Source organism: Zootoca vivipara, chromosome 2 (assembly GCF_963506605.1).
Source record: "Zootoca vivipara chromosome 2, rZooViv1.1, whole genome shotgun sequence".
Classification (NCBI taxonomy): Eukaryota; Metazoa; Chordata; class Lepidosauria; order Squamata; family Lacertidae; genus Zootoca; species Zootoca vivipara.
Window position 1 is genome coordinate 59,142,790 of NC_083277.1, and position 25,212 is coordinate 59,168,001.

Sequence of the window (25,212 nt, forward strand, 5' to 3'; positions counted from 1 at the left end):
ATTAATCTAAACACAGAAGTAGAAAGCCTCACTGAACCCAGTGGGTCTCACTTTTGCGTAACCATGCATAGGACAGCCCTGTTAATTATGCACTTTTTGACTATCAGTGTGCCATATAATTAAGAAAAATGTAAATAAGGGGGGAAAGCCCAATTGTTTCAATATTTTCAGTTTAGAGATTACTTAAACATGGGGTAAAAAATGGAACATTCAGAACAGCTTTAACTGACTTTGAAAAGCTAGTAAATAACCATTAAATTCTTAAAGGACTATTATCCAAAATTTATTGTCAATTGTTCCGTTAATTACCACTCTGGACTTAATTTGAAGCTAAGTTGGAAAAAATGCTTGATAGAACTATTACAGCGTATGGTTGGAACCAAATATTTGCTAAGCTTTTACCCATATTCAATTTCTGTAATATGAAAGAGAGTCATTAGGAAACGATTCATAGGTCATTTCCTAACTGCCCATAGGTTGGATGGAGTTCTTCTTCTACCTTGGCGATCACTCGTAGCCAAGTAAGATTGTCTTCCATAAACACAGTTTTAATGATGAGTCCATAAGTGACTGTGGAGGCGAATTCTGGATACACACGTACTTCCACAGTGGCAACATTGGTTTCCGGGCGGGACCTGATCACAGTGTGCATTTGCCAAGCGTGCTGTCCTCTTAGCACGTTTCTACCTTGCGTTCTGAAGCTGAGTGTCTTCAAAGCCCATGACACCTTTGGGAAAGGCTGTTCTCCAACTGGAGCACTAGCATGCCAGTGTTTCCCAGTTGTCAGTGTTAATACTACATTTTTTAAAATTTGCCTTGAGACAGTCTTTAAACCTCTTTTGTTGACCACCAGCATTACACTTTCCATTTTTAAGTTCGGAATAGAGTAGTTGCTTTGGAAGATGATAATCAGGCAACTGCACAACATGCTTTACCCTCTGCATATTTTTCAGTTTATTTATTTAAAACCTTTATATGCCACCTTATATCAATGATTTCAAGGCAGTTTGCAGAAACAAAAACAAGTAAAGCAAATAGTGTTGAGAACACTCTGGTCTCAGTAGCTGGGACATACTCAGGTATGTGAGGGTAGATGAGAAGATATGTTGTTGCAGCAGTTGAGCATTTCTGACCTGTTCCAGAGTTCCCAACTTCTGGCATGGGGACTGGCTCCAGGATGAGGGAGACTTGTTGAGTCTTCCACAAGGGCCCCAAAGGACCAGCAGGCAGAGTCAGCAGTGGAACCACCAGGATCTGGGAGCGCTTGATAAGATACTTGCTCCAGCAAAGCCCCAGGGTGGTCTATGTTACTGCCTGATAAGCAGCATCTCCTGACCCACCCTGCACTGCTGCATGCTTAGAGTAGGAGCATTGAGGAGAAGACCTGGTGGTCCAGCAGTTTTTGTAGTGGATGCAGTGTTGGACTTCAGTGCAGACTGGAATATCTAGGGCTAGACTAACTTACCTCAGATTGGGTAAGATCGTACATTTCCCTGAGCTCCTTGGAGGAATGTGCAATAATTAAAGCGAAGGCCATATTTGTGACCATAAGTTTGTATTTCCCTCACAGTTAATGTCATGTTACCTGGAAGCGGAACAGTTTTGTTTGACTATCTTTTGTTTTCCGGGCCATATAATTTCTGCTATATCCACATGGAATTTGCAGATTTCTACACAGCATTCTTAAGGGCCTCCCATCTGTTTCCCTCCCGTCTCTGCCACTGTTGCCTCGTATTTATTAAACATTGGTTATTCTGTAAGAATATCCTCCAGTCAGACATGCTCTCGCAAACAGGGCAATCTAGCGTGAACAGCCAGGACCGCAGTCTGTCAAAGCAACAGTTTGTGCTTACCTACGTGCTGCCAGTTTGCAACTCCCCCAAGATGTGAGCTGATTTTCATATGGTAATGCTCTTGCATGTTCTGTCAGAAGAGCAATCAGGAGCTTGTGTAGGTGACTAGGTAGGACATAAGAGGGGTTGTTGATCTCTTGACTCGTAAAGACATTCTGTCAGGCAAGCCCAGTCTCACAGCAGTCGAGCTTTCCGTGTGTAAACAGAGACTGCTTAATTACACAGGTCATGTCAATTAGCGTGACCTTCACATTTTAAAGAAATTAATCACTTTCGGCAGAGCACATCACTCCTCATACTTTAATATTCAGTGTGGCGGTAAAGTGTGCAGAAATGCATTCAGTGACAGAGCATTCCTATTTTTATGAATAATGGTTCAGTTTAATTGTCAGTCCCACCCCAACCCCCTGCTTTCTCCCAGTACATTTCCGAGCATAATTCAAAGTGTTGGTGCTGACCTTTAAAGCCCTAAACGGCCTCGGTCCAGTATACCTGAAGGAGCGTCTCCACCTCCATCGCTCTGCCCGGACACTGAGGTCCAGCGCCAAGGGCCTTCTGGCGGTTCCCTCGCTACAAGAAGCCAAGTTACAGGGAACCAGACAGAGGGCCTTCTTGGTAGTGGAACGCCCTGTGGAACGCTCTCCCACCAGATGTCAAAAAGAAAAATAACTACCAGACTTTTAGAGGACATCTGAAGGCAGCCCTGTTTAGGGAAGCTTTTAATCTTTAAGAAATTAGTGTATTTTAATATTTCTGTTGGAAGCCGCCCAGAGTGGCTGGGGAAACCCAGCCAGATGGGCGGGGTATTATAAATAATAATAATAATAATAATAATAATAATAATAATAATTACTGCTACATCTTACACCAAATACAACCAATGTACCGTAATAGGGTAGGTGCTTCTTTGCTTATTGGAGGCTCCTTGCATGGGATTAGCTGCTCCCACCTGGCTATGCATGGCTTCCTTTTTGTGACGCATAGGTTCCTCCTGTCTTCCATCTCAGCACCTGCTTGCCCTCCCCACTTGGGACATTTCAGGTTAACTTCGTTCACCTCAGTCCAGATTTAGAAGCAAGCATGGAGCAAACAGCTCCTTTCAAGTAAACTCCACCATGACTCGGCATTTCTAATTAAAGAGTTGGTTGCAGAGGTGAGGAAGTAGAAAGCGCCATGGTGCCAAATGGAATTAGATGGCATATATCCTCTGTCATACAGCAGGATGATGTATTATATCCTGGGCTTATTTTAAAATATTTTTGACTATCTAAGGAAAGAAGTCCAAAGTCCCTTGAATATTTCAATTAATTCATTAGTTAATTAATTTCAGTCGATCAATTAATCAAAATCCTTTCTAACCAGATTAATATTTTAAAATCTCTAGGCAGTATACAAAAATCCATATAAAGCATAGATAGAACTTTAAAAAAAATACCTGTAAAACAGTACAGTCGTACCTTGGAAGTCGAACGGAATCCATTTCAGAAGTCCGTTCAACTTCTAAAACGTCCAAATCATGGCTTCTGGTTGGCTGCAGGAAGCTCCTGCAGCCAATCAGAAAGCCCGTCAGACATTCGGGTTCCAAAAGAACGTTCGCAAACTGGAACAATCCTGGGTTTGCAGCGTTCAGGAGCCAAGGTAGGACTGTATTATGAAAACAGGAATTTGGTAATAGCAGGTCCAGTCTTATAGGTCATGGAAAGCCAGGGCAAGAAGGTATGTCAGAAGCACGGATATGGGTCCACATATGGGTCGCTGCCCTGTGATATTCTGTAAGATGTGGTACCACAATTAAATTAACCCATGGTCCTCCCAGGTCTTTCGAGGCACCAACAAAAAGGTTTTCTTGTTTATTTATGCTAACATTCTACGGTGGTACCTCGGTTTATGAACACAATTGGTTCCGGAAGTCTGTTCATAAACTGAAGCGTTCATAAACTGAAGCAAACTTTCCCATTGAAAGTAATGGAAAGTGGATTAATCCGTTCCAGACGGGTCCGCGCAGTACTCAACCTAAAGCATACTTAACCCGAAGCATGTGTGTAATTGGTTCCGGAAGTCTGTTCATAAACTGAAGCGTTCATAAACTGAAGCGAACTTTCCCATTGAAAGTAATGGAAAGTGAATTAATCCGTTCCAGATGGGTCCGCGGCGTTCGTAAACCGAAAATTCGTAAACTGAGGTGTTCATAAACCGAGGTTCCACTGTATTAGTGTTATCCCTTTTAAGAGCTAATTAACCCCCCATCTAAGGATAGCCTCCTGGCTTCTTCCTCCTACTGACAGGACATCACCTGACCACACCTTTCCCTGTAAAAAGTTGCTGCAGTCATTGCTGCTGCCCTGGGGAAAGGGCAGCACTCCCCCCTCCCCCCCAAAAAAGGCTACAAGTGTGCGCACCAGCATTGAAATGTGCAATATATATTTTGAGAACGTATATATTTCAAGATAAAGCCATTGCCTTTTAACTAGAGCTCCTGCCAGGTTTTGGGTGCTGGAGAAACTTTCCCTGCAAAATCTTCCACCTGTTCTTTCACTGGCAGCTGCTGGGAAAACGTGCACTCGTTACTTTCCCTGCAAAATTTGCCAGTGTTAATGCTGCTGCTGTTCCAGGAAAGGAGTCGTGACCACCCCCTCATATGCCTCACCAGTGCTTGGGGGGGGGAGCAGTGTGTATATTCATTCATGTTTATTTTTAAAGAGAGAGTGAGAAACAAACCGGGAGGCGAACATGTAGCCCATCTTAAGTTGTTAATTAGGGACCAATATAACTTTGGAGAGATGATGAAGAAAGGTGGGGTTGCATAATGTTGCTAGCCAGGTAACGGAGGCAGCTGAGGTCATCAACCATATCAAAAACCACTCCATCCAAAGTAGGTGAGACCATAGCACTTCGTCTGTTCACACGGGAAATAACTGCACTACTGTTGGAGACAGCGTACTAAAAATGAGAAATTTTAAAATAATACCTTGGATTCTCAGGAATACAGTGGTACCTCGGGTTACAAACGCTTCAGGTTACAAACGCTTCAGGTTACAGACTCTGCTAACCCAAAAACAGTACCTCGGGTTAAGAACTTTGCTTCAGGATGAGAACAGAAATCGTGCTCCGGTGGCACGGCGGCAGCAGGAGGCCCCATTAGCTAAAGTGGTACCCATAGCTGCCAAGTTTTCCCTTTTCTCGCGAGGAAGCCTATTCAGCATAAGGCAAAATCCCTTAAAAAAAGGGATAACTTGGCAGCTATGGTGGTACCTCAGGTTAAGAACAGTTTCAGGTTAAGAACGGACTTCCAGAACGAATTAAGTTCTTAACCAGAGGTACCACTGTAAATTACTGAGTGTAATTACTGGGGGGGGGATGCCTTTTGCATCATCATAAAATGACAACTGAAAAGATCTCTGGTTTGCTCCTTCCCTGGGTTTGTTACAATTCATTATTGGCATATGTACGGTTAGAATTTTGCCTATCAGTCAATCAGACAGCTGATAATACAGGAATGATATTGCTGGAAAACAGGCACCTGTGTTTCTATGAATTTCTACGAGTATGCAGAAGTGTGTAATTAAAAGTCTTCTTCTTTGGCGATCACTCGTAACCGAGTAAGATTGTCTTCCATAAACAAGGTTTTAACAATGGGTCCGTAAGTGACTGTGGAGGCCAATTCTGGATCCACACGTCCTTCCACAGTGGGGACATTGGTTTCTAGGCGGGAGTTGATCACGGTGTGAATTTGCCAAGTGTGCCTTCGTCTTAGCACGTTTCTCCCTTGCATCCTGAGATCGAGTTTCTTCAAAGCCCATGACACCTTTGGTAAAGGCTGTTCTCCACCTGGAGCCCTCGCAGGCCAGTATTTCCCAGTTGGCTAGTTCAGAATGAGCTCAGTTTTTTTAACAATCTCTAAAAACTCCTGAAGACTCTTTTTAAAAACAATGGCCAATTAGAGTTTCAAAGTTGGAGGGGGCGGTTCATTACTGCACAGGCACCAGCCAGTCAGCACTGTGCACAGCCAGCTTCTACTGTTACATTGCAGAACTGCCTCCTTCCCCCACAAGATTGTGCATGTATGGATTTTCCTGAATGGTACATCCAAACCCAGAGAGAGCCTCAGATACTGCTATTCCTCTGATTAGCATTTGTTGTTGTTTTGCTGCTTTACAAAATACACAAATGGCTTTTTATATATCTAATATTAAAGAACAGCAAGAGGAGACTACATGTTAGTAGCCTCGAAGCATCTACCTAAATTTAGGCTGGGACTTTAATATCCTGCTAAAGCTGGGACTTGAGTCAAAATAATAATAGATGTGTACTGCGAGGTGTAGTCCGCCCAAAAGTCATTCCAGCCTCTTTCACACAGTGTTTAGAAGTGTAAACAAAAGTATAAATTTGCTTCCAGTAAAAATGGAGATTACTGAAAATACCAGGAATGTGCCCTAAATTGGCTAGTGAAACCTAATGGGCTGTGGTTAAAAATGAGGAGTAATGTGATTCCTAATCTTGAAATATTGGGTGGTGCACCCTAACAAATAAATTGGCTCCGTTAACCAACTCAGATAAACAGCTTGATTTCTTAACCCCTAGCTTTCATTTCCAGAAGATTTTTTAGCTTCCAGAACATTTGCAACTGAGCTATCCAATAATGCAAAAGAGGGATGTACATAGCGGAATGCAAATAACAGTAAATTTAGGATACACAAATTTAACCAAAAAACCCCACACATAATCTGACCTCCAGTGCTGCATATACATTTTGAAAACTAACAACCTATGAAGATTTGATGCTAAAGCTGATTCCCCCCCCCCATGTTTGCCTGTCCCAAATTAAAAACTGCATTTTCTTCACAGCATTTGGATAGGTTTGAGATTTGGCAGGCCTGTCTGTCCCCGTGTTTATATGAGTGTGTCAGCACCTCATTAATCAATTTTTAAACTGCAATATGCTTACCCCTCATGTTGTTGTTTTTTCAAAGTTGCTTCACTGCCTGCTCTACACCTCCTGCTCTCGTTTTTTTTAAGCTGAAACAAAAGTTGTTTCCTTTGTAAATTAGTTTTGCATGTGCTTTGATTGAAACACAACCCACTCATTTAAAAAAATTGTTTGCTTTTCAAGAAATACACACAGACCATATTTGCAACACATTTGCTCCCGAGAAGTCCTGTTGATTTTAGTAAGATTATTCTAAAGTAAATGGATTTGTGGGTTTTAGCCATAAACTTGTGAAGGCTGTTTGGAAAGTATTCAGTGCATATTAGATATTACTTTTGCTTAGGCAGAGGACATTAATATTTAAATAACACGTGGGCCAAATATTTCTTTTTCTTTTATAGTAATCAGACTTTTGATTCTCTCTCTCTCTCTCTCTCTCTCTCTCTCTCTCTCTCTCTCTCTCTCTCTCTCTCTGTGTGTGTGTGTGTGTGTCTGTCTCTGTCTCTCTTTGTAAAAAGAATCAGTAGAGAGTTTCTTTTTGTCCTACAGGTGCACTGTGAATAATCACTTCTTAAAGTAGACCACCACATAACCACTTTTATTTTTTTTCACATTTCCTGACCCTAGAAACAGTTTCTCTAGGGGATTCCTTTTATAGTATTTTCTCTTAATGACTCCAAAAGAGCCCAGCCCACCCCCAGCATGGCATCTTTGTAGTAAATCAAATTCTATTCAAGGGAACTAGGTAGCAACAGTCTGTTATTGCAATTCAAAACGTATTTTAAAGATGAATGGCTTAGGTTGAGTGCCTGATGTTGCAGATGTTGCCGACAGGGAAAGTTAAGTAACTGATCTCAGTGAGATTACTCTGGAAACTAAAGTTACTCACTGTTCATGCACTCCTATGAACAAAATAGTTTACGCTAAAGGTCCGGGGCCCTTGTCATAGAATTGTTTGGCATTGTGTTTTATTTATTTTAAACGAAATACTTCTTAAGTGGTTATGTTTTTAAAACCTTTTTTGGACTTGGGTCCCCAAAACACACTTTTCTGTTCCTTTTTTCCTGTCTTTTATACTTTGTGTTTAGAGACCATTTTCAGGTGGTTAAAGTCTTAACAATAAGAAGGGTTATTAAAAGTGGCTTTTAAAATCCACAGGAAAAAAGGAAATATAAAAGGACAGCTGAAAGTTTGGTGAATTCTCAATGCATTTTGAGTATGTCTTTTATGGGGGGGGGGGTAAAATGCTCATATTTGTTCCTTAATCAGCCTTCTTAAAGCAATGGTAGCATGTAGCTTTTATGGAGCAGTTTTTTTTTAATGAAGGAGCAAAAATGATAATTTTCCTTTGATGAAGCCATACTCAAAATGTGTTGGGAACTTAACAATCCTTGAAGCTGCCTTTTTGTGTTTGCTTTTTTCAGTGGACGTTTTCCCATCTGAGAAATCCTGTAGCTTGCTGTGGCCTCCATCCATGAGGTAGGTGCCAGGTGAAAACGTTCCTCTTCAACCAGGCCTTTGGCCAATGGACATCTGATGCCCTTTTAAATGTATTGTGGGAGGGGGGATTATTGGTTTGTTTTTGTTCTTAATTTTATTGTATATTTTATGTTGTAATTTTATGTTGTGAACCTCCCTGAGATCTATGAATAAAATTAGTAATTTTAGTAATAAAAATAATAGGTAGGCTAGACCGTGGAAAAAATGTCCTGAGGGTATTCCTCTCTAATAGCCCTATGCTCTGGAACAGCAGTAGGACAGTGTCATAGTCTGTGAGATTCTTTAAGCTTGTGTCTTTAGCTTGACTAAAGTAAGGTAAAAGGTAAAGGACGCCCGGACAGTTAAGTCCAGTCGAATTCGACTATGGGCTGTGGCGCTCATCTCCGCTTTCAGGCTGAGGGAGCAGACGTTTGTCCACAGACAGCTTTCCGGGTTATGCGGCCAGCATGACTAAACTGCTTCTGGCACATGGAACACCGTGACGAGTGCCAGAGCGCACTGAAACGCCGTTTACCTTCCCACCGCAGCGGTACCTATTTATCTACTTGCACTGATATGCTTTCAAACTGCTAGGTTGTCAGGAGCTGAGACAGAGCAACGGGAGCTCACCCCGTCACGGGGATTCAAACTGCCGACCTTACGATCAGCAAGCCCAAGAGGGTCAGTGGTTTAGACCACAGTGGCACCTGCGTCCCTGTGCTTGACTGTTTAGCGGAGGCTGGATGGGCATCTGTCATGGATGCTTTACTTGAGATTCCTGCATTGCAGGGGGTTGGACTAGATTACCCTCAGGATCCCTTCCAACTCTACAATTATTTGATTATGTGTGTCAGGAAAGATAAAGGCACTAGGACACGAAATCACTACCTATCCTCATAACAGCATGTGACTAGCCAGTTCTTACTTCCTGGTTGCCATGGTCCTTGCAACAAGTTCCTTATGTGGGCTTCTACTATAAAGATGTGGGGTCTGAAGAAATTGGATTGTTCTGTATAGTTCAGTATTGGAAGGAAGGGATACTTGCAGCTCAATATGCAAGAATAATATTAGGCTAGCACAATTGTTGTAGTTGATGGATCTTTTTCTGGTCCACAGTTCTGTTTGTTTCTTGGTGTCTGCTTGAAATGTCTATAATTTTTTTAAAAAGGAAAGTTGACTAAGTGCCTTCTTAGGCATCACATTCTAACTTGGCAACAAACTGAAAGCATTGTTATAAAATTTTAGGGTCCCTGTTCTCCCTTCTAATACCTGGGGTCTCCACCCCATCCCTGGGGCCGGACGTTGAATTTAGCATGTTAAAATACAAGCCAGGCTGGCTTCCTGATGAAGTAATCGCCTGGAGAGATGGACCATCAAAAGAGCAGAAGGTGAAGGGTGAAGACCTATTAAGAAAGCCATCAGCAAAGCTAAGACTGTGCCAGCTGGGAAATGGGTGAAGCCCCTCCCTGAGGTCCCAATTGAGTAGAAGAACAAAGGCCATTTGTAGAGTTTCAGGATTGCAGTTTGCCTGATGTAAGCAAGAGGAGAAATAGTTGCATTTGGCAAGCAGCTTGCAGGCTGCAAAACGGGAGGGTCAGAGCAACGTGGGCTGGCAGTTTGAATCCAAGGAGAGAAACAGGGCCCTCTTGGAGTGCAATCTTGAAAGCTCCCCCATCCTAGGCTCAGGTCGTATATATGTGGAAATAAACTATATATATTATAAAGACACCACAGTCTCCACTGTGCTTCATTTCCAAACCCTGGCACCCCTGGAATCTCACAGTGCTGTGGGGATTGTGGTGGCATAGCAATATGTACATGTTGGGTTGCTTCTCTGTTCTTGCTTCAGCTAGCTGGAAATGTTGCAGGCCTCTGTCTGTGGGAATGAAAGTGACTTCTTCGCTCTCCCTGGTATTGGAAAGAGGGATCACTGGATTGCTACATGAGAAACTGGGCTCTCTGAAGCAAAGCACTTCATTTCTGTTTGGTTAGTTCTCAAAATAGTCTCCATGAGCACATAAGTGAGCTGGGCAGAGCAATTTGAAGCTCTGATTTAGGCCATTGGGATGTAATGAATCAGTGGATGCACCACTGCATCTGAAGCCCTGCCACTCACGCCAGCTAGAGTATTAGGAGAAAGCAGTTGTGTAACTTTTTCCCTGTGCAAGCTCCAGGCTGATGCAGTTTAGATGGCCAAATTGGGTCCCTCAATGGGAAACAGGCCAGCTTTGGAGACAGCCAATCTAGAGTTGGCCCTGTTCTGCTCCTGCTCCACCTCTCTGTTTCCCTGCTTTGGAGATTTACAAAGGCTATTCTTGTGCTTTCAGAGCATGCAACAATAGCCTTTGTGGTAGTGCAGCTCTGTTGCTGGCAGGACCCACCGGAGGGACACCTCTGCCTCATCCTAACCCCTTCCAGCAGCAGGGTCAGGGATAAGGATTGTTTGGTAACAAATGAAACTGCACATCTCCCCCCATCCCTACCTTCCTTTTTGCACTTGTAAAGCATGGAATAGAGGTGGGGAGAAGAGGTTAAAAAGGACTGCCATGTGCTGAGCAGTCTGCTTTATGGAAGTGAGTCATTGTCAGAAGCCGGAGTCAGAGGCAGGTCAGTAATAAAACACCCGATGTCAGTGAAGTTAACTCTTTATTCAAAGAAACTAAAACAGCGCAGGCCTAGTGATCACAGCAGTTCTTCCCAGTGAGGCAGTTGCAAAGACTGAAGATGCCCACCTTCCCATCGCTCTCTAAGGCTCCTTCCTCAGCAGCCAAAGGCTCCTTCACCTTGTCTCTCCTCCACCCTCTTCATTTCTCTCTGTGTTCTGGGAGTCTGGGCAGAAGGGAAGCTGGCCGCAGCAGGAGCTGGCCACTAGGAGCAATGCCTTCACACCTTCCATATGTGCTGTGTCAGGAAGATGTTGGACACCACTTCTTTCAAACAAAGAAGCCCCCTCCCAAGCCCCCATTCCCACTTTGTTTGCATTCCTGTCTCAGCGTCGTCTGCGCTGGCTTGGTAGACCAAAGATGTCTGCAAACATGACAAGAAGGCAAGTATCATGAACCCCACCGTTTGGGAATTCCTTGTAGGCAACCGCAGTGCCTACATCTGTAGCAGCACAACCTGATGCCTTCATCTGCCCAGCTGCAACAAAACATGTCTCTCCCATATTGGTCTCTACAGCCACAGCAAGCGCTGTAACCTTCAAACAATTTTACTTCACCCCCAAAATGTACACTCCTCCATTGTTTCCCAAGACAGACAGGTGCCAACAATGGCCAGGTGATACATTATGTAGAAGCTATCATTTAAAGCTACCCGATTAAAACAATTCAGTATTATACACACACCATGAAATGTTGACCAACTATAGCTATGCAAAGCAAGTTATGGACGAATGCCCTTTTAGAGTGTGCATGTAATCTTGCCCATGTAGACATTTCTCACACTGGAAAACTGTTTCTATGGATTGCGGTTATAGGGAAGATTGAAACTGACTTAAACAGTGAAATGGAATATAACACAGGAATATCAAAAGTCCTTCTCATGTGTCTACTGTTTTTCCTTCAGAATTCAAGTTTCCAAATCTTGTCAAATAATTTTGACCCTGTTTTAACCCAATGGGTTTTTCCTTTTTAAACCACACTGTGAAATGAGCTAACAAGATTCTGACAGACTATTTTTTGGCGCAAATCATTTTATGTTCACAATCTTAAAGGCCTTATTAAGTTTGATGGGGGTGGGTAGGGATTGCTTTGCTGGAACTGCTCGACTAAGCAATGTTGTAGGTCAAGATCTGACAAAACATGTTTTTAAGAATTTTATTAGAGTTAATAAAGTGTTATTTGGAGAGTTTTGTTTCGATTGCCTTCCCCTTTCTACCCAGTTCAAGCAATGTAAGGCAATTCTTTGCAAGCAAATCTCCCTGCTCAGGCAACTTTGAGAGGGTAGCGGCTTCCTTGGAGAGTTGAAGCAATGTTTGCCAATCCTTGTAAAGCATTTCACCTCTTCAGAGGCTAAAGCCTCTCAATACCAAGAACAATTAAAGCAAGAGCCTTTTGGAACGACTGGGGAATTCAGCAAAATAAATCAGAAATCCTCTGCCTTGGCTCTGGAGGGTTGCCTCATTATAAGAGCAGATCTATTAGCCCCCTTGCCATTGTCTTTCATTTCTCAAGTGAGGTGATTCTAATTAAATTAATCTGCATGTCAATCTATCGGTGATCAATCAAAGGGGCCGAGGTCCCCCTTTGCGGCAGTGTGCTTGCGGCTGACAGGGCCTGATAATGGAGGAAGAAATAAACTGTCGAGCAAAGTTAATTAGTCAACATAATAGGTGGATTAAACAGGAGCCGGCTGATTGCTGTTTCACATGTTGAAGCATGAGGTGGGAGCTGAAACTGCAATTAACAGACAATTATTATATTTGGTTGTAAGAGGTCGCATGAATAAACATATCTCAGTGGGTTTCAGTTTTTAATCCCCCTTCCTTGTTTAATATAAGGAGAAGTGTAGGTCATTTCTTCTTATTGTTTTAGCCAAAGTTCTGGAAGGCAGCACATGTTCTTGGGTAGAATACTTGGTAAGTGGTAGCGGAGAGAGGGACGTTGCCATTTTGTTTGTATGGGTGATTAATACGGGCTAAGAGGTGATCAGGGCAACCATGCTCAAGAAATTAATCCTGGAGCTGCTGCTGATGTGCAGTGTATCATTATCAAAGAAGAGGCGCTCTCGTATTGAAGGGCACCATGCTGTCCTTCACATCCTAATGCTTGCACATCCTGGGGCTGTCCACGAGGCTTCCCCATACTTTTAGGTTTCAGCAAGGGCAAAATGGTCCAGTTTTACCTTAATATACGTCGCCGGAACTCAGGGACAAACAAGGATAAAAATAGGCATCCTGGGCAACAAACTTTGTCACTATCACTAACCAAAATTTCAGCAGTACCTTGCAGCAGTAGTCATCTCATTAGAACGTAGCATTATTTATCTGAACTTCTTATTGGGTAACCTAAGGACATTTTGATAAGAGACTGAACCTTCATAATGAGTCTCCCTAAAGAATCTCACTTACCGGTACTTGCGTTGTATAATGGGTTCTGATGAAAACTGGAAACGTGTTTTAAATTTGTTGAGAAATATCTCAGTTGAGCAGCTGTGTGCTTGCAAGCCATACTTTTGAATTCACTAGAATCTGTGATTTAATAATCCCATGTGCCCTGCACATTACAGCAACATGGTATCTCCATTTTGAGTTGTTTAAATGAATTGAGACAAGTCAAAGTTTGCCAACTGTGTGAATCCAAGCTTGATTATTTGCTAAGGAAAAAGTCTACTTAGATTTGAAAAGCACTATTCATTTCAGCTCTGAAATGCCTTTGACACACATACTGTACCCTGTTCTGGAGAATTTTGGAGTGCAAACACCCCTGGAAGCTACAACTGTAACAGCATAATGAATACAGTTGCTCTCATCCCAACTTTTGCAGACCACACTTGCTTTTCTTTTTTAAAATACATTTTCATTTGCAATGACAGCAGCTTTATCTCTTCTGGCATATATGCTGAAGAATGGTGTGGGGTAAAATTCAGTCAGCACTTAAAAAAAAAAGTTAATAAAGTGCTCTTGTTAAAATGATGGTTAACAGTGTACGTTTCGCCATACAGCTACAAGCTGTGCAATTTGACTTAAAGCGACATCAAAAGCCTATGATGCCGAAGACCCACTCATCAATAGCACCTCTTGTTAGAGTCTTACAGTCTAAGCACTAGTTATTATGTGAAATAGCTGTGCAATTTTCTGCAGCTCCCAGCTGTTATTTAAGATTCTGGGTTTATTATACTCTGTGCTCATCTCATTTTAAATTGCATTAAAGTGTTTCCTTATATTGTTGTCCCACTCACAGGTTGTGGTATCTACAACAGTCAATGTGGACGGTCATGTCTTGGCAGTGTCGGATAACATGTTTGTGCACAACAACTCCAAACATGGTCGGAGGGCTCGAAGGCTTGATCCTTCGGAAGGTACGCCTTCTTATCTGGAACATGGTAGGCATTTTTTGTTGGTTGACGTTGCTTCTTTAACTGTGGGTCTCTAGGGTTGTGTGGGGGTCCCCCCTTTTTTCCATTACTGGTTGTCCTAGCGAGATCATAGGATGAGAGGGTCAGTGTCTTCTCTTTTTTTCTAAGGAGTATTTTGCTCAATACTGGTACATAATTTGTAAGCATTTGGGTAATTCCAGCAAAATCAGTTCATGCAGTGATTTTTGGCTCATATGCTTACTGTGGGCAAGCTCTTCCCATCAAATGTATGGATATTGTTGGTGCATTTGAAAAGGCCATGGGCAGGATATGTAGAGAATTAAATTGTGCACAGAATGTTCTATGTGCCCAAGAAAGCCCAGTTCTCTTCTGTGAGGCAGAGGAAGCTCTGTAGGCTTTTGGAGTTTCCCAGCTACGAGGCACATAGGAGACCGGTGCACTCTTTGCAAATTCTTAAATAACTGATTCGCTTACTGTGGCACATTGTAACTATCACATGGCAGTTACAATGGTCACATGGTTGTGTGAATCAGGTCTTGTGTTTCAAGAAACAGAACTGAACAAAATGGTCTGCTTTTTTTTTTTAAAATGGAGCATAATCCAAAATTGGTTTCCTTGGGTTATATTTTACATACTGTGATTTAGGGCAAGATTAAGAGATGGGGTAGTTTTCTCCTCTTTGTCCCATGGACAAAGTATTAGGTTGTTTCCAGACATCCACACAGAAGCCCTCACTTGATCCGTTTGAGGATTATGTTGCCAGACTCAAAAAAGAGCCAAGGTCAGGTTTCAATAAACCAATCTTCAGAACAAAATCGTATGTTAATATTTACATGTGCCTCCTATAACTGAGAGCCAGATTAGGACGTAGAGTACTTTCTTGTAGCTAACTGGATATTCATTTAAAACTGAATCTAAAAATTCAGACTTTCATCACAGCCTTGGTCAAATGACCATTTATCACCCCGATTCTGGCATCTATAAAATGAGAAAATAAAATTTTATTTATTTATTTATTTATTTGAAACATATCTGTCCTGTCATTCTTCCTTAAAAGGAAACCAACATAGCTAACAATCCATAATGCAAGACCTTAAAAAAATGCAAAACATGGCCAATAAATTCTTACCAGCATATCAAAACCACATAAGTCAATAAGCATACAGTACTCATCACCTGCACACACTTCCCTCAAGAGCTCTGAAACAGAAATGTTATAGCTGTCCCTTGAAAAAGATGTGGGTGGGTGTGGCAGATGTTCTTTACTGGGAAGCCAATCCATAGCCTTAGGCCACCTGTCCATAGCGACTGCGAATCTAGTCTCTGCTTGTAGAGGCTCACTTGGAAGACGCCAGATGCTACAAATGGCTAAAGGCCTGAGAATTGAAGTGTTTGGGTTTGGTCAGTGGCACTGGCAGAAAAACTAACATGCCAAATCTACATGGCTAAAGGAAGCCTCTATTTTTAACACGGCATGGCAACTGTTTATATCTTACATGAGACAGGAGCAGCAGGCAAGGATTCCCCGACATTCCCATGGTGGCCTTTGGAGAAAGCTCCTTGATTAGAGTATATTCTTGTATGCTATTTGTATGTATGGCATGACAATGTATTTTCCTTTCATTCGTAACATCCCGAATGCTCGTATGGATGAATAACTCAAATGCAGTCAAGTTGTTTGCAACTTTTCTTTATTTTTTTTAATTTCATTTTGAAATATATAATAAACCTTAAAAACACACACATTAAAAACAAAACAAAAGCCCTAGTCTCTGACAGAAGTGGGATGCTAGCAAGAGGCTCAAATGATGAGACATGCAGGCTCTTATGGGAGCAAGTTGTTCTTGCAGTCACTGAAGGTCTAGGGATCTCTGTTGCTGGTAGTTAACTAACTTCCCTGGGCTGCTGAGAATAAATAAATAAGCAATGAAAAAACAATCATTTAGAAATAGTTAGTACCAAAAAACTAAAAGGCAACTATACAATGTATGATGGCTGGGGAAACTGTGGTCCTCTAGGTGTTGCAGCATGTCAACATCTGGACGTGCTTCAACATCCCCATCCCTGCCATATACATTAATCATTGCAAATTAATTAATCATCGTGAGTTGTTGCCACCTTAGTTGTAAAATAGAGTGTGTAAACTATAATTATAAGAGCTGATAGTGGGCACAAACCAGATATATCTGAATCTTGTGTGTGGCTTGTGTGACTTGTGTGTGGCTGACTTCACTATCTCATTCCTAACTTCACACAGGTAGGCTGTGATCCTATGTACACCTACCTTGGAGTAAACCCCACTGTATATAGTTGGCTTCATTCTGACGAAACGTGCATAGGATTGTGGGGTTAGTGAAGCCACATGGGAAGGTTCAGCCAGATTTGGGTATGTGTCCTCACAGTTCCCATTCAGTGGGGTGTGTGTGTGTGTGTGAGAGAGAGAGAGAGAGAGAGAGAGGGAAGTCTTCTCATGCCTGATATCTAATCTATTTTTCATGGAGGGTCAAGGAAGCTAAATACTATGGAAAAAGCTGCAGAGTGAAAATGTGCTTTCCCATCATTGCCGTATATGCCGGCCTATAAGGCAACTGGGCGTATAAGACGACCCCCTACTTTTCCAGTCAAAATATAGAGTTTGGGATATACTCGCCATAACGAGTATATCCCAAACTTCCAACGCACACCAAATAAAAATTGTCTGTATCTCTTCCAGGCACCGAGGTGAGTGGTGGTGGGGGGGGAGAGAGTAAGCGGCTGCAGCTTTCTTTCCATGCAGGGAGGAGGGAGGAAAGCTCCGCCCCTCCCCTCTTCCTGCAAGGAAAGAAAGCGGCAGCCGCTTACACGGTCGCCGCATAGGGTGGGGATGCGGCCGTGGCCTTTTTGAGCTCCCCCCACCATATGCAGTGACTGCAGATCTTATACCCGGCGTAAAAGACGACCCCCAACTTTTGAAAAGATTTTCCTGGGTTCAAAAGTCGTCTTATACGCCAGAATATACGGGATAAATCAATATTCAACATACATTCTCTCACCTCAGTATTTGAGTGTGATATCATCACAACCTACCATTTTCCTTTGCATACATTCAGAATTTCTGGAACGACTTGTGTGAGTAAATGTAGTTATGCAGAAAATGCATAATGAACCAGGTCCACAAGTTTGCACTTTTTAACCTAAAATTCTTAGCTCTGCAGTGCTTCTTATTATATAAACATAACTTACATCTGTATTTATTTAGCTTTAACTTTTTAGGCTATAACTCATACTATAGATTTTTTCCATCCCTGCCAACAACCTAATTTAATAAACAAACCACTGTCATAATTTTTGCCTGATTTTGCTAAGGAATGTGCAAACTGTTATTTTATTAATTAGCAAGAAGCAAAGCTTTACAAAGGATATTTATTCATTCATCCTTGAAGTGTCCTAACATAAACCATAGTCCTTCAAAGCCTGCTTTTTTTATTTTTTAAGGAGATATTTTCCCCCTACAAGGAGGCCACATGAATACCTGCCAGTTATTAAGACAGCGCTAGATTCCTTCAAGCTTGGACATATTCCTGTTCTCACACTTAGAGCACAACTATCTGCTCTAAATATTTCCCATACTTTCACCCCATGAGATGAGGTAATGTTTTGGGGAAAGCAAAGGAAACTGTACTTTAGTATAGCGTTTTTTTTGACAGTTCAGCTCATGACAGTCAATACCAAATTCTGTAGTTCTACTACCGTATTATCTTCTAAAACTGGAATTAATGTTTCCATAGCCACTAACCAAATGTTTCCCATTTACTTAGTTGAAACAGTTTGGAAGCCATTGGGGAAATGCTCACCTTTTTAAGAGACCACTGTGCTGGAGAAGTAGCTCACTTCAGGTTTGGCTCAACAATTTAGCAACGTGAGCTGGCTGCCCTAGACACCAGATGTTGTGGAGCCCCTCTGGCCATTCCCCCAGAGCTTTTATGCCAGCAGTGGGAAGCCTTTGTCTCTCCATATGTTGTTAGCCCCATTAGCTGCAGCCAACATGGCCAATGGTCATGGATGATGAGTGGTGACCAACGAAATCTAATATCCTGAAATGGTCCACAGATTTAAGATTCAGGACAGGGAATCCTGTTCTAATAACCACAGGATATTGTGGATCTCTTTCCAAATATAGTCTTGTGTAGAAGAGTGTTTCTGGTACAATGTGTGTTATTAGTTTATTATTACATTTATTATTATTATTGTATAGCTGTAGAGTAATCAGACTTACATGTTTTACAATTAGGACTATTTTTGTTACAGTACTGAATCAGTCACACAAGGTGTCACCTTATAGAGCAGCCTTTCTCAACCTTTGGTACCGAGATATTGTTGGACTACAACTTCCATAATCCCTAGCTAGCAGGATTAGTAGTCAGGGATGATTGGAGTTGTAGTCCAACAACATCTGGAGACCCAACATCTGGAGACCCATTTATAGTCCACTTGTCAGTCAGTAAAAAGGAAAGTTACTCTCAGTGGTTTATCTCAGTGTAATCAAGATCATGCTTTTACATCCACCGAGTTCTTGATACACATACATAAATAAATACATTGCTCAACTAAATGTTTCTATATTTAAAAAGTAATAGTTGGCAAAGGCTAAGCAGCATTGTGTGGTACAAGCAGGGTAAACCACAGTAATCAGTGGCTTGTCATTGTTATTATGGTTTACTCAGTTAATAGGGTTCCCCCCCTTTTTTTAGAGAGAGAGGAAGAAATTCTGCTTGATTATTTCAAAACTTATTTAGATACATTAAGATGTTTACAGAGAAACCAATGTACCCAAAATCAATATTGACTTCCAGGGTTGTAGCTTTATAAGGAAAACTCCCACCACCACCACCACCACCAAAAAAAACCACCAAAAACCTCAGACCAAAAGACATTTGAAGGAAAGTGGTTACGATGCAGAATTTGCCAGATGAAATAATGTCTTTACCACCCTACCCACCCAGCCCCAACAGAGGTGGATGTGAGATGTGTAGAGACTTAGGCCTGACTTTTCCGTCTTGCCATGGATGTTTTGTGTGCCATATTAACAAGTCACTGTAGTACTTTTTTCTTTCTTTAAGGGTGAAAGAGATCATATCAGTTGTAAAGAAATTCCACAAGTATATGAGTTTAACTAGAGCAGGCATCCCCAAACGGCAGCCCTCCAGATGTTTTGGCCTACAACTCCCATGACCCCTAGCTAACAGGACCAGTGGTCGGGGAGGATGGAAATTGTAGTCCAAAACATCTGGAGGGCCGAAGTTTGGGGATGCCTGAACTAGAGTGATCTTTTTGCTTTCTGGGGAGGGGTGGATTCTTTTCCTGTGTGTGTACACACACACACACACACACACACACACACACACACACTTGTATTAATCTATCTGTCAAATGTATTAATCTATCTATCAAATGTATATGCCAGCTTACAGTAAAATCTTATTAATGAGATAAGTTAAAATGCGTAAAACAACTTTTTAAATGCACTTATGCAACACCACCACTCTTGTATTTGACAGTTTTATATTAAGGTTGCACTCTGAAGTGGTGTTAGGAGTTGCTTTGTTAGCCTGGTGCTATTACCTCCTTTGAGTAATATTTTGACAACTATGCACCAAAGCAGTTATTACCTACAGTGATTACTTGCTAGAATGCAGTTTGTCCTTTGACTGTATCCCTGTAGGTTGCTCTATTCACAGCTCCCAGAAATTCTTCTGTGGGTATCCTCACCTCGCAATCTATTCAGGCAAACTTTCATTTCCTCATTGCTGAGGTTGACTTCAAACAGCCAAGGCAGTGAACAAGGTTGTAAAACCACCATGGGCTGCATTTTGACAGTTGTAAAATGTGTGCGTATCTTCTGACGTGCTATAGACTACTGCATAGTATAGGTGTGGTCAATGGCTTATCTTCTCCTGAACTAGAGGGACCTCGGCAGTAAAATGATGTGACACTTCAGAGGAATTCCGGAAAAGAATGAGGTGCAACCTCTTCTCTGGTGTCAGCATTGTAGCCGCTATCTCACCCCTTGGTCTGAATTCTCTGATAACCACAGTTCAGTCATCTGTAACTGGGTGGGGTTTGAGGCTGCAATATCTTAGCAAAACGTGAGCCTGATAAACTCTCTCTTTTTATATAAATTAAGCACTGACTAGAAGTATATAGATGAATATAAACACCTGGGTGGAATTAAGACAATTAGGAACCATGTTGTAACCCGTGGAGGCTTGTCCAGTGAGGGCACTGCCCCAGCAACGTTAGTCTGCCTTCAGCCAGCCTCCATCTTCCTGCCTCCTTTCTCACAACCAGTTCAGAGAGCTGCTCTGCCAGTCATTGGCTCTGACTTCACCTCCTGTTGATCTTCCTACCTTTCATTCTGTCAGTTTCAATGGGCACCTGCTACTGCTGGTTGTCACTGCTAAAAAGCTTGCCATGTGGCATCTGTAACCACAGTGAGGGTAATTATCTGTAGCTCATGACCCCATAGTAGACGCCAGTGTTACTAGGCAAGCAGCGCCCTGGGTTTTCAAATGACTGCAAGATGTAAGAAGACATTGTTTTCCATTTCACCTTGTATTTGGTCACTTGCAGCTCTGTTTCTGTTCCCTTGCAGTTCGTCTTCTGCCTTGCTGTCTGCTGTGGTCAAATTATGCAGCCTGTGTAGTTTGTGCAATTAATTATGTGAATTAGGTAATTACATTGTCACTATGTTATTCCACTCCATTAATTTCAGTGCAAAGAAAATGCAATTCAGTGTGTGTGTGTGTGTGTGTGTGTGTGTGTGTAATCCATTATGTATCATTTGTGGATTGAAAGGAACACCAACAGGAAACATGGATATAATTCACTGGTTTGATTTCCATTTTGGACAGGGAACAAATAATTGAACATTGACAATTTCCACTACCTGCTTCTGTTTTCATTGGAATCCCCCAACATCCCTCATTGCAAAGGAGTGGTGGTACTGGCCCTGTGTTATCAGAGGTGACATATATCACAGACTACCTCTTCCAGCCTGGCCCAATGACTTGTGGCAAGCTTTCTAGTGGCTAAGAAAGCAATCCACAGCTGCTGAGCACACTACAAATATTATAGTCACCTGGAGGCTCTTTTGAAGCAATCTCCATGTTGGGGCCGTGACACGTGTATCAGCCCTAAGTAAGCTGGAGGGAAATTGTCAGGTAAGGAAAGAACATGGAAATGGGCCGTACATCAGATTTGCAAAAGCAGGCAAGGTGGCAGTAGGCAGCACAAAATAAGTGAGCCCACAGTTCCCTTAGTGTAAAATAAAGATATTAGTGCTGCTCCGGCACATGTTGAGAAGATAGCTCAAATCTTGCCTTTCCACCAGATAACAGAGCAGTGACGTTCAGGTGAAATCCTGCTTCGTTCAGTGGGGGCCAGGTTTCACTGTAGACGTGTGCAAAGTTTTATCAGCAAGCTCAATAGCCTCGCTTCAAAGTAATTTCCCAGCCTGCAGGTTGTATTTATTTGAATTTAAAGCCAATTGCACAATTGGTTTGTCTCTTTTCTCCCCCTCCACGGCATAATGCAGTAGCCTCAAAATTATAGTGCTAGAGACCCTGTCGGCTCGCATGCTCTAACACTTTATTATCTAATGATCTAATATGCAACAAGGCAAAGAGGAGGTGCTCATCACTCTGACAGGATGCCTAAGAGAAGTGACTAAATTACTTTATGTACCATTAGCGCTAGCAGCCATGGTGAACTCACCGTGAGCATTTATGCAAATACTCCCGAATATATTCAAGTGGCCTTGTCAAGCTGACAACTGACAAGCAGTTTAAATGGCTCTCTTCCTTTTTTTCTTTTTTTTTAAGGGCCAGGGCTGTGCTTTTTTCCTTCTCACTTTCCCCCTCTACCCTGTGCAATTACTGAATCTCTTTGGCAACTGCTTTGATTCTATATCGGTCTCAACAAATAGCAGAAGCCAAAAAGGCAGTGGGGTGGTGGGCGGTGGGATAGCCAAGCTAGCCTGTGTACATTTTTCATATGGTAAAAGTACAGGTATGACAAATAGATGGGTCATCCCAATGGCGGAACTACATTTTGGAGGCCCTGAAGCTTGAAACCTCTGTGTGTAGGGCGGTATATAAATTCAATGAATAATACCGGTAATAGTAATAATAGTAATAGTAATAATAAATTCAATAAATAATACCGGTAATGGTAATAATTACCCCTTTGCAACCAGTAATGAGGTCTGTTATCTTCTTCAATGGGATTGTTCCACGACAGATCACCACAATTTTTAAAAAAATTACACCTCAGATTTGATTGCTGTACTGGATTATCTCATATGTCAAAGTCGCTGGTGTGAATAAAAATTTCCTGTGCCTTATAGTTTTCAATTCGTGTGACTCAAATTGGGTCTAATAGACCCCCAAAAATTAAAAATGTGGACTAAAGTCACTTCTGGAGCCTCTCTAGGATTAGGGGCCCTGAATCTTAAGCTTCATTAGTTTCATAGTACATCCGCCCCGGGCCAGTCTATTGGTCCATTTTAAATACTGCAAGTTTTGAACCTTTTTTCCTGTTCTCCTCTAGCTCAGTGACAGAGCATCTGATTTGCATGCAGAAGGTTCCAGGTTCAATCTCTTTCCCAGTAGGGCTTGGAGAGATCTCTTTCTGAAACCCTGGAGATCTGCTGCCACTCAGTGTAGAAAGTACTGCTTTCAAGTAGATGAACCTATGGTCTGATAAGGCATGTTCCTATGTTCCCATGTAATTCCCAGGGTCTGACCAAAATAGGATCAAGGATACATCTGACCGTTGAGTATTTGGTTCAGTCATATGATGCATTGAAGCCATATATATTTATTTTATTAGTTAAGTTTCACACAGAACTTATTTACAATATTTGTTTGTTTATTACATTTATATCCCACCTTTCCTCCAGCGAGCTCAGGGTAGCATACATAGATCCTCTTTCCCCCATTTTATTCACAACGACCCTGTGAGGTTTGTGCGGCTGAGCGTGAGCAGCTGGCCCAAGGTTACCAAGTGCGCTTCATGACTGAGTGGAGATTTGAACACTGGTCTCCCAGGTCTTTGTCCAGCACTCTATCTGCTATACCACGCGGGTTCCAATACACCATTTTTTAATGAACGAATGCTATGGCTAGGAGGCAGGGGAGGATTACCACCAGCAGCAAAAGTTTTCCTCTCTTTGGACTTGTGCATTAACATTTCCTGTATTCACTAAGTTCTGGAATAGACTTTGAAATAGATACTAAGTACAGTATTACAACAGGCTATGAAATAATGATTCATTTGCCTTAAACCTTTTACACCAGACCTGCAGTTTAGGTGGGGGTGATGTTCCAGGGATAGTACATAAAGCCAAAGTCAGTTGCAATGGCAGGTGGGATTGCCAAAGCCCCCCCCTTCCGCATTCCACCCATTAATATTTTTTTTTAAAGCAGCCCAGCGCATAAAGCTGAATGTGCGCAAGTTCAACGTGCGTAAGTTACGACTCTACTGTATAAACTTTCATAAATATGACCTATAATATCAAAGCTGCACCGAAATTGCAAACCAGGACTATTATTTTAAAGAATAGTCAGATCTCCTACATATGTCTTTGGGAACAGATTCTGGAATTATGTGACATTCCACCATAGTATGTCTCTGCATTGGCTCAAAGCCTTTCAAGGGTTTGTTTAAATCATTGTGGATGTTGAATTGAATATATTATTACTACTGTGATGAAATTTCCCCCCACATTTCCTCCTGCACACTATTAACCATCAGTTACTTGGAAAATACATTTTATTTGAAAATTATCAAAGGAAAGTTTTGTGTTTGTGTATTAAAATTCCCATAGGTAAGGTACATGGTTTTTGTTGCAGCTGCCTTACTTTCAGGGTGGTCAAGCTTTGTTTGGGGTTGCCTTTTCTTTCATTTTATAATTCCAGTAATTCTGCAGACTTTCTCAGTGCCCACATCCTGATGTCATCAGCTGGGCTTTTCTGTAAGCATGAGAAGGGGTCTTGCTGTGGACCTCGCAGCTTTTTTTTTTCTTTTGCTTTTTTTCAAAGTGAAGAGTTTGAAAAGCAGAGAATGCTTCCTTTAAAACCAAAATAAGTGAGTGCCCAGATCTCTGTTGTTAGGTAGGCAGCCTCTCTCTCTTCCTTTGCTTCACATAGCTCAGGGCAAGACATCATGGGGTAACTCTTACCTCATTTTTTCTAAATTAGGAAGTGCAAGCAACGGGGGGGGGGCTGCCGAGTGATGGAAAAATGTTTAATGGGAAGAATAGCCACCCACAACGGACCCAGGTGGCTCTGTGGGTTAAACCACTGAGCCTAGGGCTTGCTGATCAGAAGGTCAGCGGTTCGAATACCTGTGGCGGGGTGGGCTCCCGTTGCTCGGTCTCAGCTCCTGCCAACCTAGCAGTTCAAAAGCACATCAAAATGCAAGTAGATAAATAGGAACCGCTACAGCGGGAAGGTAAACGGCGTTTCCATGTGCTGCTCTGGTTTGCCAGAAGTGGCTTTGTCATGCTGGCCACATGACCTGGAAGCTGTACGCCGGCTCCCTCGGCCAATAATGCGAGATGAGCGCGCAACCCCAGAGTCGGTCACAACTGGACCTAATGGTCAGGGGTCCCTTTACCTTTACCTTTACCTAGCCACCCACAACCATAAAAGCAATACAGAAAGCTCAACTTTCTCTATGCCCAGGGTTGTAGTCCAATGGAGTCATCCCATTAGCGCAGGGACCTCTGCCTGTGCAATGGGACTTCCTCTCCCTCTCCTCTTCCTGTGCCCCCGCCCTGAGTCTGATCCAACATCAAAAACAGATTTGGGGGTGTGGGAGCAAAGACAAAGTCACACAGCACAGGCGGAAGCCCTTTTGCTAACAGGATGACTT

At 42.2% G+C, this 25,212-nt stretch overlaps 1 protein-coding gene across 8 annotated transcripts in view; it reads left to right on the plus strand.

Moving 5' to 3' along the window:
- Positions 1 to 25,212, plus strand: part of EBF1 (EBF transcription factor 1) — a 374,130-nt gene that overhangs the window by 246,968 nt on the left and 101,950 nt on the right. For 4 of the 8 annotated variants that reach the window (XM_035105765.2, XM_035105769.2, XM_035105766.2 and 1 more), the window contains exon 8: positions 14,163 to 14,304. In XM_035105765.2, the coding sequence (XP_034961656.1) occupies positions 14,163 to 14,304 (142 nt within the window). The remainder of the gene's footprint in view (positions 1 to 14,162; positions 14,305 to 25,212) is intronic. The other 4 variants (XM_035105767.2, XM_035105771.2, XM_035105768.2 and 1 more) reach the window with 1 other exon arrangement.